The sequence below is a fragment of the Nyctereutes procyonoides genome, unplaced genomic scaffold, assembly GCF_905146905.1.
Source record: "Nyctereutes procyonoides isolate TBG_1078 unplaced genomic scaffold, NYPRO_anot_genome, whole genome shotgun sequence".
NCBI lineage: Eukaryota > Metazoa > Chordata > Mammalia > Carnivora > Canidae > Nyctereutes > Nyctereutes procyonoides.
The window spans coordinates 46,496,468-46,514,001 of NW_026575046.1; the positions used below are offsets into that span (position 1 = coordinate 46,496,468).

A 17,534-nucleotide genomic window follows, 5' to 3' on the forward strand; every position below is an offset into this window, starting at 1 on the left:
GATGATCCACAGCCCTGATGGTTCCTTTATCAGGGACTGGAGTTTCGTTATCTTTCCGACACAAAGCTGCTTTGAAGCTTTCAGGACTGTTGTTGTTTTCCAGAACAGCCATGAGTCTGCTTTTCATGGCTGTGTCGGATCTTTAGTCTGTGTGCCAGCATGAAAACGCAGACAGAACTAAGGGGGAATGCTTGTTGTGTTTACATTGCTATAGTCCATCCATTTTCTGCTTCCCTCCCAGGGGGGCTGTCCCTCTTTCAGAGGACTCAGAAGTCATCAAGGAAGGGGGACTTCTGCTGTCAAATCTTTGCTGGGAATCCAGCAGAGCAGCAGGTGCTAATGCATAGCTTGGTTTCTCTGACTCTCGGGGATACCACTATAGCAGCAGGCCAATTCATTTACCCAAGCTGGACTGAACTGAATAAAGATTTATTGAGCACTTACTCTATTCCTGGAGTTGGACTAGGCACAGGATACAGTGATAAACAATGAGGGACAATGGGGAACAAGAGGTTCCTGCCCTTCCAAGAGGTATATGTTAGTAAGACAGACCCAAAGAAAACCAAGAAAAAGTAAGAAGAAACAAATTTTGAAATTTCAAATTGTATCGAGTGTCCTATGGAAACAGGGGCCTGGGATAGAGAATGGGGTAACATTAGAGGATGGCCTCTGTGAACCCTAAAGCATGAAAAGGAGCCAGTATGAGAGGGTCAGAAGGAAACAGTTACAAAAAAGTTGTTGGCATGGGCTTGGAGTTGTATGAGGAATGAGGAGGAGAGAGACTGGAGGTCGGGGCCTTATAGACAGGGTCCGCAGGTGGGTGCTTCTTCCCAGGGATACAGGAAACCACTGGAAGGTTTTCAGTGGTATGATCTAATTTACATCTTAAAAAGCTCATCCAGCTGTAGTGTGGAGAGCCAACAGATCATCATGGGCAACAGCAGTGGTGGCAAAACCAGTTAGGATGCCATTGCAAGCAGCGCAGGAAGGGCATGGTGGTTTCCCACTTCAGGGGAAAAGCAGCAGAGCTAGAAGTAGGCAGACTTTTATTGCCAAAAATTAATATAAAAATGTAAATGTTTGAAAAAAATACATAAAATCTCAGACCTTAGCACTAGATTTTCCATAATGATGGCAAGAGAAATTGGAAACAAACAAACAAAAAACTAAGGAAACAGAAGAAATACAGACCTAAATTAAGAAGAACTAGAAGCTGGAATGTCCATTCCCTCCTCCCTTTCCCCCCTCCCCAAGAATCAAGAGGACATAATGAGTCTCTGTGCTGCTATGCTGGGGGAGTCTTCCACCCAAAACACTTTCCTCTCTCAGAGGGAAATTAATTGGACTGATTTATGCTTGAAAATTATATGTATATATATTATACGTACATAATATATATTCTTATATATAGTTATATATATATATATGTGCATGTATATCATTATATATATATATGTATAATGAATTCTGGCATCGGTGGCCAAATTAAGTTTTAACCATGGTCATGCACAGGGGATTTGTAGAAGATGCCCAGTGAAGTTCATAAGTCACTCACTATTCCTCACAGTATGGTCTGCAGTCAAACTAGGTTAAAATGGAAGGAGAAAGGATTAAGAATGCAGATTTAGGGACCTCTACCTAGATGTACTAAATCAAAGTCTTTGGGGTGAGCCCAGGAATCAGCATTTTCATGAGCTTCCTAAGGGATTGTGTACCATAAAGCTTGGAGAAGCTTTACAGTGATTGATGTTGTACCACATTGAAAAATGCCCTGGAGAGTTTAAAATATAGAGAAGAGGATTGGGACTAAAATCACAGCTGGGCTAAATAAATAAACACAGGGAAATGAAATCACCCATAAATCTCACCACCTAGAGATCCTTATATATTCTTCCAAACTTGCTTTTATGCACATATACATATTTTCATTTTTAAAAGGTGAGTATACACTTATATTCTATTGTAGTTGACTTCATGAATATAATTTTTTTATGAAGATGCTCGTTTTTCATTGCGTAGCTGGCTGATGAGGGTGAGGTGTAGGGAGGTGAGGGTATCGCCTTGGGGGAGAAACATCTGATCAGGATCTATGTCTTTAATAAACAGGGGAAGTATTGTCGGGTGATGCCAGGCTGATGTGATTGAATTGGAAACATATTTTATTTGGGGACAGAAAAGGTTTTCTCTGATTGGTAGATCTCTGGAAATAAACACAACTTATATCATGAATATGCCTTTCTGGATAAAGGCATTTTCTAAAAAGCCAAGCACAAAGAGTTTTCAGACAAACAGGCATAGCAAGCAACTGTCAAAAACAGCATCATGCTGAATATTGTCAGCTTTTGTCCATTTGCTTTCTCAAAGACCTAGCTTCATTCTCGCATTACAGGAATGTTGAAGAAGAGGGCCAAATTCTGGCACAGTAAGTGTACATATTTTATTATTTCGGGCATCAAGTTAGAAAACTTTAATAGTCTCTTTTGGCTTCCAACCTACCAAATCTACAAGGCTTCAGACTGTTTGCTTTTCTTTTAAGGGTTGAAGTGTTTGGGGCATAGGGTTGCCAAATCTAGCAAATAAAAGTATGGGATTCTCAGTTAAATTTGATTTTTATATAAACAAATTTTAAATGTAAGTATGTACCACATAATACTCAGGAAATACAGTAAAGCAATTATTTGTTGTTTACTTAAAATTCAAGTTTAATTGGGTGTTCTATATTTTATCTGGCAACTGTCTTTGGGTAGTTTCCTATTTCAGAGGAAAATGCTGGTATAAATCATAATTTCTTTTTTTACTCAGCTTTATGGAGGTGTACATTAAATTTAAGGCATACAATGGGATGATTTTATATACATAACTATTGTGAAGTGTTTACAACATTACAACAAGGTTAGTTAATACATCCTTGACTTCACATAAGCATTTTATTGTTGTTGTTTTTATGATGAAAACGTTAAAAGCTCCACTTTCATAGCAACTTTTAAATATACAAAAGAGCATTGTTAACAACAGTCACCATTTTGGATCCTTGGAATCTATTCATCTTGTAACTGAAAATCTGTCCCCTTTCCCCAGCATCTTCATGTTTAACTGCCATTCTACCCTCTGTTTCTATGAGTTCAATGTTTTTAGATGCTGTCTGTCTGACATATTTCACTTAGCATAATGGCCTCAAGGCCCATTCCTGTTTCACAAATGCCAGGATATCCTTCTTTCATGTAATTTCTTAATTAGAAGTGAAAATATTTTAGTTGCAGCAAGCAATGTGGATTTCTGTTAATAACACCTTTTATAGTTCAGAAGTGTTTCTTCTGGAGAAAAAGAAAAGGATTTTGCCCAATGGAACATCACCTGCTTACAGAAGACAATGGACAAGGGAGGGAGCCCACCTTTTACCTCAGACTTCAGTGGCTTTAAGTCACATGCTTTTCCCTTTCTTTCCATGAGGCTATGGGGAGAACATTGGTTGTTCTGACACGTGGAGATTACCTTGATCTATCATATACTAGTCATGCTCCACAAGTAATGATCTAAGCATGCACTCGTCACCTCTGAAGTTTATATGCAAGAAGGTTGTACAAAGAAAGCCATATTCAGACGGGAGTTGGCGCTCCAAAGGGAAGCCAATCCCCAGGTGTAGAGACCAGCACTTCTAATTGATGATGAGCAGGGAAACAATGGAAATGAAAACTCTGAGAGCAAGTGCAAGAAGTGAGATAATTTACTCAATTTGTTTTCCTGGAAACAAAGACTTTATGTCAAGAATTCGTAATAAAACTAACTGAGGCACTCACACCCGACTCCATAAAACGCTTAATCACCTTGTTGTTCTGTAACAACTTTTCTCTTTATGGGAGATTTTGCCAGCTTTTTAATCTTCTTTATTTGATTAACATTAGAATCAACAACTGCAACCTGTGTGGAGTCCAGTAAAGCGTTGCAAACTTATTAAGGAAGATAGATTTTTTAGGGCCTCATCTATAAGAGTCTCAAGCTTTAAGTAGCAGATCATGCTTTTAAAGTTTTATTTTCTCGGGAAAAGAAAAAAGAATCTATAGTTGCTTAGGAAGGAAAAATACTACAATACGTAGTCATCATTACTCGAAGACATTTTTTGAAGGAAAATACATTATTGCAATCTATCTTTTTCCAAGTTCACATCGCTTTTTTCTTCTTACACCACTTGTTTTAAAGAAATACAAAGTCGATTCTTCTTCTATTTTTTTAAAGGCTTAACAAAGATCTTTTCCAAATTACAGCACTGGAATCTACTCATAAGAATCAGCTTTTGGGATAATTAGAAGTTCTTTGGATTCTATAAGAAGTCCTGTAAGCAGAATCCTAATCCACAGATATCTGAGTAGGTCCTGCAAACACCTCTTGAATCCTGTGAACGGGGTCAGTCAGTCTGGAATGATGGGGCCCCACAGACACCACATTCTACCAAGCCCCAGCCCTCATCATCACTGGCTTTTCAGTATTCTCAGTCTTAATGCTATCTCAACCCACATATGCTTTTCACCTTACTTCTAAACCATTTTTTACAGATTTTATTTGGAAGAAAGAGAGAGAGAGAGAATATGCATAAGCAGGGGGAGCGGCAAAGCAGAGAGAGAAGCAGGCTCCCCACCTAGCAGGGGGCCTGATGTGGGACTTGATCCCAGGACCCTGGGATCATGATCCAAGCCAAAGGCAGATGCCCAACCAACTGAGCCACCCAAGAGTCCGCAACTGACTTCTCTCAAGCACCTCATTTCCTCTTGCTATAATCTATGTGGAGTTTCCTTTTTTAAAAAAAATATTTATTTATTCATGAGAGACACAGACTGAAAAAGAAAGAGAGGCAGAGACATAGGCAGAGGGAGAAGTAGGCTCCTTGCAGAGAGCCTGATGTGGGACTCGATCCCTAATCCTGGGATCAGTACATGAGCTGAAGACAGGCACCCAACTGCTGAGCCACCCAGGCGTCCCCATGTGGAGTTTCCAAATGCACATCTGGATGCAGGTCTGGGGTACAGCTTTCACTAGTCTGAATCAAAAGAAGGAGGAGAAAAAAAGACATATCCAGTAAGATTTTTATTAAGCTGATCTTATTCTGAAATTACTTTAACCTTCCTTCTTTTTTCTTTCTTCCTTTCTTTTTTGATGTTAATTGATCCCTGCTTTTACAAAAACAGTGATGGCAATTATTTTTGCTTTGCTAATGTTCTTAATTTAGAAAGTAAATGGTGTTCACCCTATGTTGGTCACTTGTATGCTTGTGTGTGCATTAGTACACGTGTGTTTAAGTTCAATGAGCTGTGAAGCCCAAACATTATAAAACTGTGATGGTACTTGTTTACTGTTTCAAGAAATGGTGTCCTGGTCTAGGAGACAGCTTGGTGCAGAGAAAAGAACAGAAGGCCTTGGAGTTGCACAGACAGGGTGGGAATCTGGTTCTTGTGCCCCTGAGCAGTCACTAAACTCTGAGCTCAAGCTTTGTTTTCCACACAACTGGGGTGATAACAGCTACCTCAGAGAGTTGTCAGAAGATGAAAGCTTCTAACATAATTCTTAATATACAGTGAATGCTAAAAGAATGTTTGTTACCTGACCTGTGTTTCTTTTTACTCGAAGAATTAAATGACAAATGCCCAGCACATATACCAGAAATAAGAAAATGCAAGACTCTGATACCAGCAAGTGTCTAACAGTCAAAATGAGTAAGAGAAATCTTGGCAGAGAGACTGGGATGAAACTGCAGGTTTGGGTAGGGCTAATTCAGAAAGACGCCTTCCAGGACTGAAGTGTGTTTTGAAAGGGACTCATAGCACGTTGAGAATTAAGGAGTTTTAGAAGGGGATTGTATACTGAACAGCACCGAAATCTAGGTTGAGCAAAGTATGGGACATATCCCATTAGGGATATGAGAGATGGTTTCATATGGTACCGAGGCATTAAATAGCATGGATCATGAATGAGAGTTATTCCCTTTCCAACTCTTTCAATTCTTCTGACTACATCAAAAGAAAAGTGCAGTTTGTGCTACACCATCTTCTACACTTCCTTAACACTTAAATAACCCATTTTAACAAAGGAGATCCGGGTGCAGGTACACAGCCCCCGGGAGACACGAATGTCTAGATGATTACAAATCTTATTTCCATTGTCTTTATTTTTCTTATTACTTTTTGTTTATATTAGTGATATAAAAATTTTAAGCAAATTTAAATTGTAAAGGGAAGTAATTTTAAAATACTCAAGTAATAAAATAGGTGGTACAGGATTAGGGGTAAAAATCATAACAGTGGCCTTACAGTGAGTGAAATTTAGGAAATATTGGTCTAGCCCATCCCTCTCATATAGAAACTAAGGTGGGGGGATCCCTGGGTGGCGCAGCGGTTTGGCGCCTGCCTTTGGCCCACGGCGCGATCCTGGAGACCCAGGATCGAATCCCACATCGGGCTCCCGGTGCATGGAGCCTGTTTCTCCCTCTGCCTGTGTCTCTGCCTCTCTCTCTCTCTGTGTGTGACTATCATAAATAAATAAAAATTAAAAAAAAAAAAAAAAAAGAAACTAAGGTGGGGAGAAAGTCAGCCACTGGTTTCCAAGATTACACAGGTAGTTCATTTTAGGATTAAAGTTGCTTCTCCTATGTACCTTCTCATCTAACTCCACATCAGACAACATATTCCACAGTATCAAACTGAAAGTGACTGGATATAAAATAAACAACAGAATGTGGGTTGTCAGGAGAAGAATGGTTTGAGAGGCTGCTGGATATTATATGGGAGGCTTAGAGAAGGCAAAGGCTTACTTCACAAGCTTAAAGCCTTTGAGAGGGAAATTCCTTGAGTCAGCCCCGGAGGTTCCAGTGCCAGAGATTCCTCTTGGAATCTAGCAAAGATGGCTTGAATCCCAGCTTCTCCACTGGCAAGAGACCAGTGTACACCTCTCCATTCGTGCACACTCTTCACTCATCTGTAAAGATTTACAGGAATGGTAATAGCTAACATTTATTGGGCACATCATCTGCCAAGCCCCTTTGATGCATTATCTCACTTAAACCTAAAAAAGAACGCTAGAAGGCAGTTATTATTATACTCACACGATAGAAGAGGAGGACACTTGAACCCTAAATGATTACACTGCTTACTGGCCCCTCTCTAGCTAAACAAATACTAGAGTAGGATTCACACCTGAGCAGTTTCAGCCCAGAATCTGGCCTTAATCACACTCCTATGCTGTGAAAATTAAAAGCAGACAAGGCCTGGGAAGCACGTAGCACAGAGCCTGGCACACAGGAAGCAAAAATGTCAGCGCGCCTTCCCCACCGTCATTCTCCGCCCACAGGTCAGCGCTAGGCCCTCCTAGCTTCGCCTCCAGCATCTTTCCCGCAGGGGTCTTGCCTGGACTACAACTCCCAGGATGCAGCAGGCAGAGAAGCTGGCCAATCCGGTCGCAGAGTCCTGCTTTTCAGAGTCGGCTCCGCCCCACCTGCGGTCAGAGCCCTGGTGACTGTTGGCCCGGTGGGTCCTCGCCGGGTTAGTTAGTTCGTGGGCCGGCCAAGGGTACTGGGTTTTAAATAATCCTCCTCAGGTTTTAGGGGAAGGCGAAGGCTGTTGAGATTTCCCAGCTGCCTCAGGTTGTAGGGTCAGCCTCCCAGTGGGCGGGCTCCGCGCAGGCAGGCATCGGAGGGCGCCCCAAGGGCCCGGGGTCCGTCCCAAGGGCCGGGGGTCACCGGGACCACGGAGCGCGCTCTGCTTGGTCTCAGTCGGGTTTGGGAGCAGGAGGGCCGTGGAAACTTGGAGGCTGCCTTCAGTCCCCAAGCGGCCGTAGGGCGGGCCGGCGGCACCTAGGGCCCAGACTGGTGTAGGCGCGGATGCGGAGGAGGGGTTGGCCTTCGGAAAAAGGCTGCAAAGGCCCCAAAGCTGCAGGGATGAGCCTCGCTGCCCAGGATGAGGGAACTGGGCCCCTGCCCTCCTGGCTGGAGGTCAGGGCTGGTTGCATTAGCACCTTCTGTCCACAGTGCCGTGGGCTCCGGCTCCGCTGTTGGCTCAGGCCCCAGGCCTGCTGGCCCTTGTCCCCTCTGGGAAATGCCATTGGACGCTGCCCCTCCTTTCCCTGAGCGACGGCCTCACCGAGATCTCCAGGGAAGATCTGGACTTCTCGTCTCTGACTTCTCTCCAGCCCCGTGGGGTCGAGCCCCAGCCTAGCTCTGCCGTCGGACCCCACCTGTCCCAAGGGCACTCCAGGGCGCTGCCCAAGCAGACCCGGGGTGGGACGGTCAACTTTCTTGAGCATTTCTCTGACCACTTAGTTTCTTCTTCCCTCTTGGATTTTTAATTATTGTTTTACAACCATTCCACATTTTTAAAGTTCTTTACTTCCACCTTCTCCACCCTCTTTTATCATATTTTCTCTCCCACCTCAAACACTGATTTGCTATTCCAAACCAAGTAAGATAGCTACCATTCCCTTTTTGGCTTCTAGGCTATTGTAAGTGGATGCAAAATATATTTTATTCATTGGAAAACAAAATTTTTATTCCTTTGTAGTGGCTCTAAAGTGAGTGAAATAGGATAAATTCCTCCACTCAGGAGAAAGCAGAGGCAAGAAGTTGACTAAACGGTTAGTTTATTTTCATTATTTTGGACAAGCAGCCTGACCCATAACTGTCCGCCTTTCAATTGCTGGAACTGTGTGTGCTAATTGTTTATCTATTTTTTCAAGTCATTTTGAGAGTTTGGAACCGCTAAGATTAGTTTCTAGTGAACCACCCGTTTATGAATTTCTACCTGAGACAACTGGTTAAAAAATATGTACTGTACATATAACATGGTAACCTGTTGATTTACACATTTTAATTAACCAGAATTTTTAAAAAGTGTATTGCTTTAATTCCCAAAGCTAAAATAAAAGTTAGTTTTCTTAGTTTATGAATTATAATTGAATCTTACTTTGAGTTTTACTATGTACTTAGAGTTTTATTGTGGATCCTCTCATTCAGAATAAGTTAGAATACAGTGTCTTACATAAAATTGGAGAAAGTTTTATAACTAATTATAAGGTAGTTTATAAGGGCTAAGGCTTTCTGAAAAGGGGATATCTGCATTTCCATTATAAGGGCCCCATTTTGTCTGATTTCATTAAAGAAGAAACGTATGAGTTCTAGTTGGAGGTGTCTTCTGTTTGAAAATATGAGCAAATTGATGCCTTATTATGTTAGAATTCTAACCATTATATTGACTTATTTCACAATTATTTCAATTCTGAAATAATAGACTTTACTTTTAGAAATACTGAAAATTTAAGTATTTTAAAAGTGCACATAAATGCTTCTGATTTATACATTTTATTTCTCTTTTAAAATCAGATGTTTAAGAATAATGTTACTGACCATAAGCCTAATGTGGAAACCATAATTAAAAACATTAACACAATTTCTTTGGAGTTAAAGAAGATGAAAGGTAAGTATGGAATCCCTGAATTAAAATGTTTGCATGCCTCATTTTTAAAACAAACAATAGAGGGATCCCTGGGTGGCGCAGCGGTTTGGCGCCTGCCTTTGGCCCAGGGCGCGATCCTGGAGACCCGGGATCGAATCCCATGTCGGGCTCCCGGTGCATGGAGCCTGCTTCTCCCTCTGCCTGTGTCTCTGCCTCTCTCTCACTGTGACTATCATAAAATAAAAATAAAATTTAAAAAAAAATAAAACAAACAATAGAGCAAAATTGTGTTTCTTCTGGGATATAACTGAATTTTGCCTACTAATTAGGATTTCTTTACTTCTTAAGAAATGTTGACCGTGTAATATGAACTAGATCTTTAAGGATGGATTATGTTTGAGAATTTTCCTGGAAGTTGGCAGACTTGAATTCCCATCCCTGACACTAACGAGCTTATGATGTTGTCTAACCTCTTTAAATTTACTTTCCTTCCTTCCCTTCAATAAACTATTGCACAATGATGTCACATTCTGCAAAATTCAGTATCTCTATCCGTTTTTACTAAGCCCCTAAGTTTCCTTCCAAATTAAAATTATATTTGTTTGATTCTGTGAGTTAAGGGTTCTTCATTTTATTTTATTTTTTTTTAATTTTTTTATTTATTTACGATAGTCATACAGAGAGAGCGAGAGAGGCAGAGACACAGGCAGAGGGAGAAGCAGGCTCCACGCACCGGGAGCCCGACGTGGGATTCGATCCCGGGTCTCCAGGATCGCGCCCTGGGCCAAAGGCAGGCGCCAAACCGCTGCGCCACCCAGGGATCCCAAGGGTTCTTCATTTTATTTATTTATTTTTTTTTAATTAATTTTTATTGGTGTTCAATTTACCAACATACAGAATAACACCCAGTGCTCATCCCGTCAAGTGTACCCCTCAGTGCCCGTCACCCATTCACCCCCACCCCCCACCCTCCTCCCCCTCCACCACCCCTAGTTCATTTCCCAGAGTTAGAAGTCTTTATGTTCTGTCTCCCTTTCTGATATTTCTCACACATTTCTTCTCCCTTCCCTTATATTCCCTTTCGCTATTATTCATATTCCCCAAATGAATGAGAACATACACTGTTTGTCCTTCTCCGGTTACTGTGGCCAAGTTCAAAAAGGGTGTTGCCTGAGTTCTTCTCTGGAATTTTGATGGAATCTTGTCTCACATTTAGATCTTTCATCCATTTTGAGTTTATCTTTGTGTATGGTGCATGAGAGTGGTCCAGTTTCATTCTTCTGCATGTGGATGTCCAATTTTCCCAGCACCATTTATTGGAGAGACTGTCTTTCTTCTAGTGGATCATCTTTCCTCCTTTATTGTATATTAGTTGAGCATAAAGTTCAGGGTCCACTTCTGGGTTCTCTGTTCTGTTCCATTGATCTATATGTCTGTTTTTGTGCCAGTACCACACTGTCTTGATGAACACAGCTTTGTAGTACAACCTGAAATCTGGCATTGTGATGCCCCCAGATATGGTTTTCTTTTTTTAAAATTCCCCTGGCTGTTTGGGGTCTTTTCTGATTCCACACAAATCTTAAAATAATTTGTTCTAAGTCTCTGAAGAAAGTCCATGGTATTTTGATAGGGATTGCATTAAACGTGTAAATTGCCCTGGGTAACATTGACATTTTCACAATATTAATTCTGCCAATCCATGAGCATGGAATATTTTTCCATCTCTTTGTGTCTTCCTCAATTTCTTTCAGAAGTGTTCTGTAGTTTTTAGGGTATATTTTGAGAACCATTTGAATGGTAAATGGTTCTCCAACCTTTTATTTTCAGGTTGTAGGTGTCCTTCTGTCTAAAATGAGTCTCTTGTAGACAGCAAATAGATGGGTCCTGTTTTTTTATCCAGTCTGAAACTCTGCGCCTTTTGATGGGGTCATTAAGCCCATTCACGTTCAGAGTTACTTGAACTTCTTCTTAAAGGGGAGTTTTAAGAGTCCCCCTTAAAATTTCTTGCAGAGCTGGTTTGGAGGTCACATATTCTTTCAGTTCCTGCCTGTCTTGGAAGCTCTTTATCTCTCCTTCCATTTTGAATGAGAGCCTTGCTGGATAAAGTATTCTTGGTTGCATGTTCTTCTCATTTAGGACCCTGAATATATCCTGCCAGCCCTTTCTGGCCTGCCAGGTCTCTGTGGAGAGGTCTGCTGTTACCCTAATATTCCTCCCCATGAAAGTCAGGGACTTCTTGTCTCTTGCTGCTTTAAGGATCTTCTCTTTATCTTTGGAATTTGCAAGCTTCACTATTAGATGTCGAGGTGTTGAACGGTTTTTATTGATTTTAGGGGGGGATCTCTCTATTTCCTGGATCTGAATGCCTGTTTCCCTTCCCAGATTGGGAAAGTTTTCAGCTAGGATTTGTTCAAATACATATTCTGGCCCTCTGTCCCTTTCGGCGCCCTCGGGAACTCCAATTAAACGTAGGTTTTTCTTCCTCAGACTGTCATTTATTTGCCTTAATCTGTCTTCATGGTCCCTTAATTGTCTGTCTCTTTTTTCCTCAGTTTCCCTCTTTGCCATCAACTTGTCTTCTATGTCACTCACTCGTTCTTCCACCACGTTAACCCTCGTCGTTAGGACTTCTAGTTTGGATTGCATCTCATTCAATTGATTTTTAATTTCTGCCTGATTGGATCTAAATTCTGCAGTCATGAAGTCTCGTGAGGCCTTAATGCTTTTTTCTAGAGCCACCAGTAGCTGTATAATGGTGCCTCTGAATTGGCTTTCTGACATTGAAGTGTAATCCAGATTTTGTAACTCTGTGGGAAAGAGGGCTGTTTCTGATTCTTTCTTTTGAAGTGAGGTTTTCCTTCTAGTCATTTTGCTCAGTGCAGAGTGGCCAAAAACAAGTTGTATTGGAACACGGGGGAGTATCACTGGTCCGTCTAGCTGGTCTTCTGGGGGAGGGGCCTGCTGTGCTGATTTTCAGGTGTCAGCACTTGGGGGAGCTGCTCTGCCCCTGCCTGCTGCAGGGCTCAGCGGGTGTTGTTTACCCCGTGGGACCCAGGAGGAACAGCAGCAGTTGCTATGGCAACTCTGGAAGCCTGGATTCAGCCTCCGCAGGAACTACGGGGCTCGGGGCTCTCGGCTCTCTGTCCGCAGGGCCTGGAGGCTCCGGGGCGGGGCCGCTGATCTGCTCAGCTCGGGGCAGGAGCGTCCTTGCTGTCCTGGGCCCTCCCGGCCTCTGCCTGTCCCAGGGGGAGGCCGGATCCTGGGCTGTGTCCCGGCGCCCTGTGGGATTCGCGCTCCCGCCCTGCAGCCCCCTCCCTGGAGCCGCTCCCGAGCCCCTCCGAGCTGCTCCGGTCGGTCCCTCCGTGCGCGCTGCAGCCCTTAGGGAGCTCGGAGCACTCTCCTGCGCTCGCAGGTGTCTGTTAGTGTCCCAGGGAGCCCGAGGGCATCCCCGCCCTCCTGGGTCCTGCTCCAACTCCCTGCGAGCCCCTTTCCGCCCGCCCGGGAAGGTTGGTGCAGCTCCTGCTCCTCCGGGACGGGACGGGCTCTCCTGTCCTGGGGACACTCGCCCCGGCCTCAGCCCGGCTCCTCGCGGGGCCCCTCCCCCTCGGAGGCCTTTTGTTCCTTTATTTCTTTTTCCCCGTCTTCCTACCTTGATAGAAGCGCGAACTCTTCTCACTGTAGCATTCCAGCTGGTCTCTCTTTACATCTCAGGCTGAATTCGTAGATTTTCAGGATGGTTTGAAGGTTATCTAGGTAACTTGGTGGGGACAGGTGATTTGGGGACCCTGCTCTTCCGCCATCTTGCCCCTCCCTCCCTCGGGTTCTTCATTTTAAACAGACTCCTAGAGTAGGATTAGACCTTACAGTTCATGATGTTTAATCATTCATCTCAGACATTCTGTTATTTTATCCCAGACACGCAAAATTTCCGTGATTGAATATTTCTAGGGATAATCTAACCCTGATCAAATATTTCCTCTGTTGGAGAACTCCAAATCTCACCCGTTAGCTTCTTCCTTTTTAGATGGTTCCTCCTTATGAACTAGCTGAAATCTGTTCCCATCTTCCTTTCACACACTGGTCTAGCTTCCTATGCAACTACCCTGAATATGTAAGTACTCTTCTTATGACAGCCCTTGGATATTTGAAGATAGCCTCTCTGTCACTTACAAGGAATTCAGCTACAAGTAACAAAATACCACCTTAATGTGGCTTATACAATAAGGAAATAAGAGATCCAAGGTAGGGCAGCCCCAGAAATAATTCAGAGTTTTAAAGGCTTCTGACTATACCAGGTTCCTTCCATTTTTCTGCTCTATTATATTCACTCTATTTATCACTCTTATCACTTGTAGTCATGACCAGCAGGTGTGGCCATCTACAGATGCTGTATCTGCCTATGTTTCTATAGAAACATTTCCCCAGGTCCTTCTAGCACATTTTCCCTTTCCTTTCATGGCCAGATTTGCATCAAATGCATATGCCTACACCAGCCACTGTCAAGGGGAATGGGACTGCCAAGACTAGTTTGCACCAGTCAGGACTTATTGCTGGAGATGGGGAAAGGAAATGGAATCAAGTTGTGCCACCAAGAAGAGGGGATAGATTGTTAGTTAGGCACCAAATAGTGAGTGCCTGTTATGTTTTTTCTACGTGTTCTTCCTAGGGCAACATTTCCCAGATTTCGATCAGTGAACCTGGCTGTCTCAAGAGATGTTAATAAGTGGTGTGCAATAAGAATATAGTCCATGTTATTATGGTCAAATAAATTTGGGAAGTGCTTTATGCTGTATATTTCTCTCAAAAATTCACAGAACATATTAACAAAGGCTCTGAGGAATCTGATGTAAAAAAAATCTGGTTATCTTTGCTTAATTCATCAGCTCTCAAAACCAATCTCAACAATATAGCAAGAATTTCGATTCTAAAATGTGAACTCCTGAAAACTCTTACTAACTCACTATTGACCCAGAATAAAGTCCAACAAACTTCCTAGAGTGGACTATAAGACCTCTTGAGATCAAGCCTCTGCCTACCTCTCCAGTATCATCTTATCATTGTTTTATTCTTGCACATTGTGTGCTTCAGCCATACCGAACCATTTGCAAATCTACATATCTGCTCTCTATTCGTGTCTGTACCTTAACACATACATCTTCAGAAATGCCCACTGTGCAAACTCCACCTCCACCTAGCCAAGTTAACTGCTGCTTATTAGTCAAGGTTACTTACACTGGCAAAATTGTTAAGCAAACATGTTATCTCTTCTACTGTTTCATATCATCTATCACATTGTGTTGTAATTGCATGTTTACTTACTTTTCCTATCCCTGCTCAACTGTAAGCTCCTTAAGGTTTTTCCTAGCACTTAAACATAGTGCCTTGATATAAGAGGTTCTTGGAAATATTTACTAAATGAATAATTGGTGTCTGGATACTTGTGCTCATTTAAAACAGAGAAGCTTTAGATTTTTCTCAAACTGATTATCTAACTGTTCTAGCTTGGGGATTATTCTTTCATGAAGTAAAACAGAACTAGATGTGATGGATGTGTTCCTGAGAAGCTGTGGGGTAAGTCAGGCAGTTAGGTTATAGGGATTCGTAGAGCTAGAGTAAGAGGGCAGACTTCTGATAAAATGATCAACACTCCTTTTAGCCACACTTCCTTCTCTCAATAATAATGTCAATAGCTGACACATAGCATTTACCGTAATCCAGATACTGTTCCAAGAGCTCTGTATAAATGGACTCAATTCTCATCACAACCTTGTTAGGTAGAAAATACTACCATTGGCATTTACAGATTACAGAAACAGATATAGAGAGGTTAACTAACTTCTCAAAAGTCACAAAACTAGTCACTAGTAAACCTGAGATTTAAATTTAAAGTGATTTTAAAGAGACAAAAATGCACAAGATGAAAAGCTCTCAGAAAAAAAGTTAACGAAACAGAAGGCAAATAGAAGCAAACAGAAAAGTCTGAACCCTAAAGTCCAAAAATTTGAGCTATGAGCTCACTAATTAGAGCCAATGAAGAATCAATACATGGTAGCACCAGAATCCTCTGGAAATGGGGGTAACGGTGGAGCTAAGAACAGGAAGGCTGGTTAAATGTTTAAGAAATTGTAGACTCCTAAAAAAATTAATTAATTAATTAAACTTTAAAAAGGGGTGCCTGGGTGACTCGATTAGGCATCCGACTCTTTCTGCTCAGGTCAAGATCTTGGGGTCATGAGATCAAGCCCTGCACTGGATTCCATGCTGGGTATGGAGTCTTCTTGAGATTCCCTCTCTCTCCCTCTGCTCTGTGTCTCCCTCACCTCTCTCTCTCTCTCTCTCTCTCTAAAAAAAAAATAGACCCCCTAAGTTCTCTTCTCTCTGAACTAGACAACGGTTCCTTTTCTGTGACAGTACACTTGAGTTTGATTCCGTGAGAGGATCTCTGGTCTGGAGCCATTAGTCATAAATTGAGGCAAAGAGTACTGTACTGAAAACAAAGATATTAAGACAAAGTTTTACAAACTGATTTACAAGACTCCCAGCTTTCTTTTCCCACTTGGCTATAAAACATTGGCAGCCAGACCTATACCCTCAAGCAGATTTTTATTTCAGGAATCTTATGAGCCTAAGAGAAAAAAATCTAAAGACACTGAGAGCAGAGGTTACCCCCAACAAAATGCCCACCCCCAATACAGGCTATCCCATAGGAACAGAGTTTCCAGTTGTCTTTAGTGCCCTGGTCTTAAATATGAGTAGATAGCTCTGGTGCAATAGATATTTGATGAAAGCATCTGATATGAAAAGCAGAGACAAAGTCAATACATGGATTCCATCAATGAGAGAGAAACAAATAATGAAGTGAGATGAAAACTCCCAAGAAACTATCAATAGCTGAAGAGAAGTAAGAGATGATTCTATGTCCATGAAACAGGAATATGGTCCTCTGAAAAGTTTGGAGAAGGGAATTCTTGAAAATTAAAAGTAGGACAATAAAAATAAACTCTGCAAAGGGGTTTAAAGATAAAATGAAGACAATTCTCTAGAGTGCAAAAAAATAGAGGTGGATAGTTTTAGGGAGAAAAAAATTACAAGATCAATCAAGGAAGTTCAACATTGGGACACCTGGGTGGCTCAGCATGGTTGAGCTTCTACCTTTGGCTCAGGACATAATTCCAGGATCTGGGATCAACTCCCACATCAGGCTCCCTGTGAGGAGCCTGCTTCTCCCTCTGCCTGTGCCTCTGCCTCTCTTTCTGTGTCTCTCATGAGCAAATAAATAAAATCTTAAAAAAAAAAGGAATTTCAACATTCAGTAAATAGGAGTGTTAGAAAGAAGGAACACAGACAACGCATGGGGTGTGGAGTTCATTAAAGAACTAATCTGAGAAAAATTTAAAGAGCTGAAGGAGGGGAGTTCTATAATGTTAGAGCCATACATAACTGTGGTCTGATCAATAATCACTTAGGAGAAAACTAAGAATTAGAAATAGCTACTAAAAGTAATAATGGGGCACCTGGCTGGCTCAGTTGGTAGAGCATACAACTCTTGAACTCCCACATTGGTGTAGGGATTACTTAAAAAAAAAAAAAGTCTTTTTTTTTTTCCAAAGATTTTATTTATTTTAGAGATCGAGTGCAAGCGACCGGAGAGGGAATGGGAGAAAGAGAATCTCAAGAAGACTCTGAGCCGAATGCAGAAGCCTGCACAGTGCTCAATCCCAGGACCCTGAGATCTTGACCTGAGCTGAAATCAGTAGACACTCAACTGACTTTTTTTTAAAGACTGGGTGACACCCCGGCACCCCCAAAAGTAGTCTTTTAAAAAAAAGTAATAATAGTTGTCTATGACATATGTTCTCCAAGATAGTATCTTCTATTATTTTGTTTTACACAGAGCTCTCCCAGTTGCTGCTTTGTGACCTTACTCTACATTTTAATCATCCTGTGAAGACAGATGACTTAAAGGAACCAGAAGGAAAAACCCCCCTCTTTGAAGAGTCTGCAATATCAGATGTGTCCCTTGCCTCTAATAGTTTTTCTATCTGATTTCTTTTTGTTTGTTGTGAATTTATAACTGTATTTATTGTGGAATTAACATGTATC

At 41.8% G+C, this 17,534-nt stretch overlaps 1 protein-coding gene across 1 annotated transcript; it reads left to right on the top strand.

The window, feature by feature from the left end:
- The first annotated feature begins 8,539 nt into the window (after positions 1-8,539).
- Positions 8,540-17,526, top strand: CUNH5orf58 (chromosome unknown C5orf58 homolog). The gene is made up of 3 exons (XM_055325864.1): positions 8,540-8,613; positions 9,359-9,452; positions 17,326-17,526. Exons 2-3 carry the CDS (start codon positions 9,359-9,361, stop codon positions 17,475-17,477), a joined length of 246 nt encoding a protein of 81 aa, XP_055181839.1. The 5' UTR covers positions 8,540-8,613; the 3' UTR covers positions 17,478-17,526.
- The last annotated feature ends 8 nt before the right edge of the window (positions 17,527-17,534 follow it).

What these genes read in the sequence shown, in the direction of transcription:
- CUNH5orf58 (XM_055325864.1), top strand. Translation starts at nt 9,359, where the DNA reads ATGTTTAAGAATAATGTTACTGACCATAAGCCTAATGTGGAAACCATA. An exon ending in GGAGTTAAAGAAGATGAAAG is followed by an intron (nt 9,453 to 17,325) that starts GTAAGTATGGAA and finishes TGTTTTACACAG; the next exon opens with AGCTCTCCCAGTTGCTGCTT.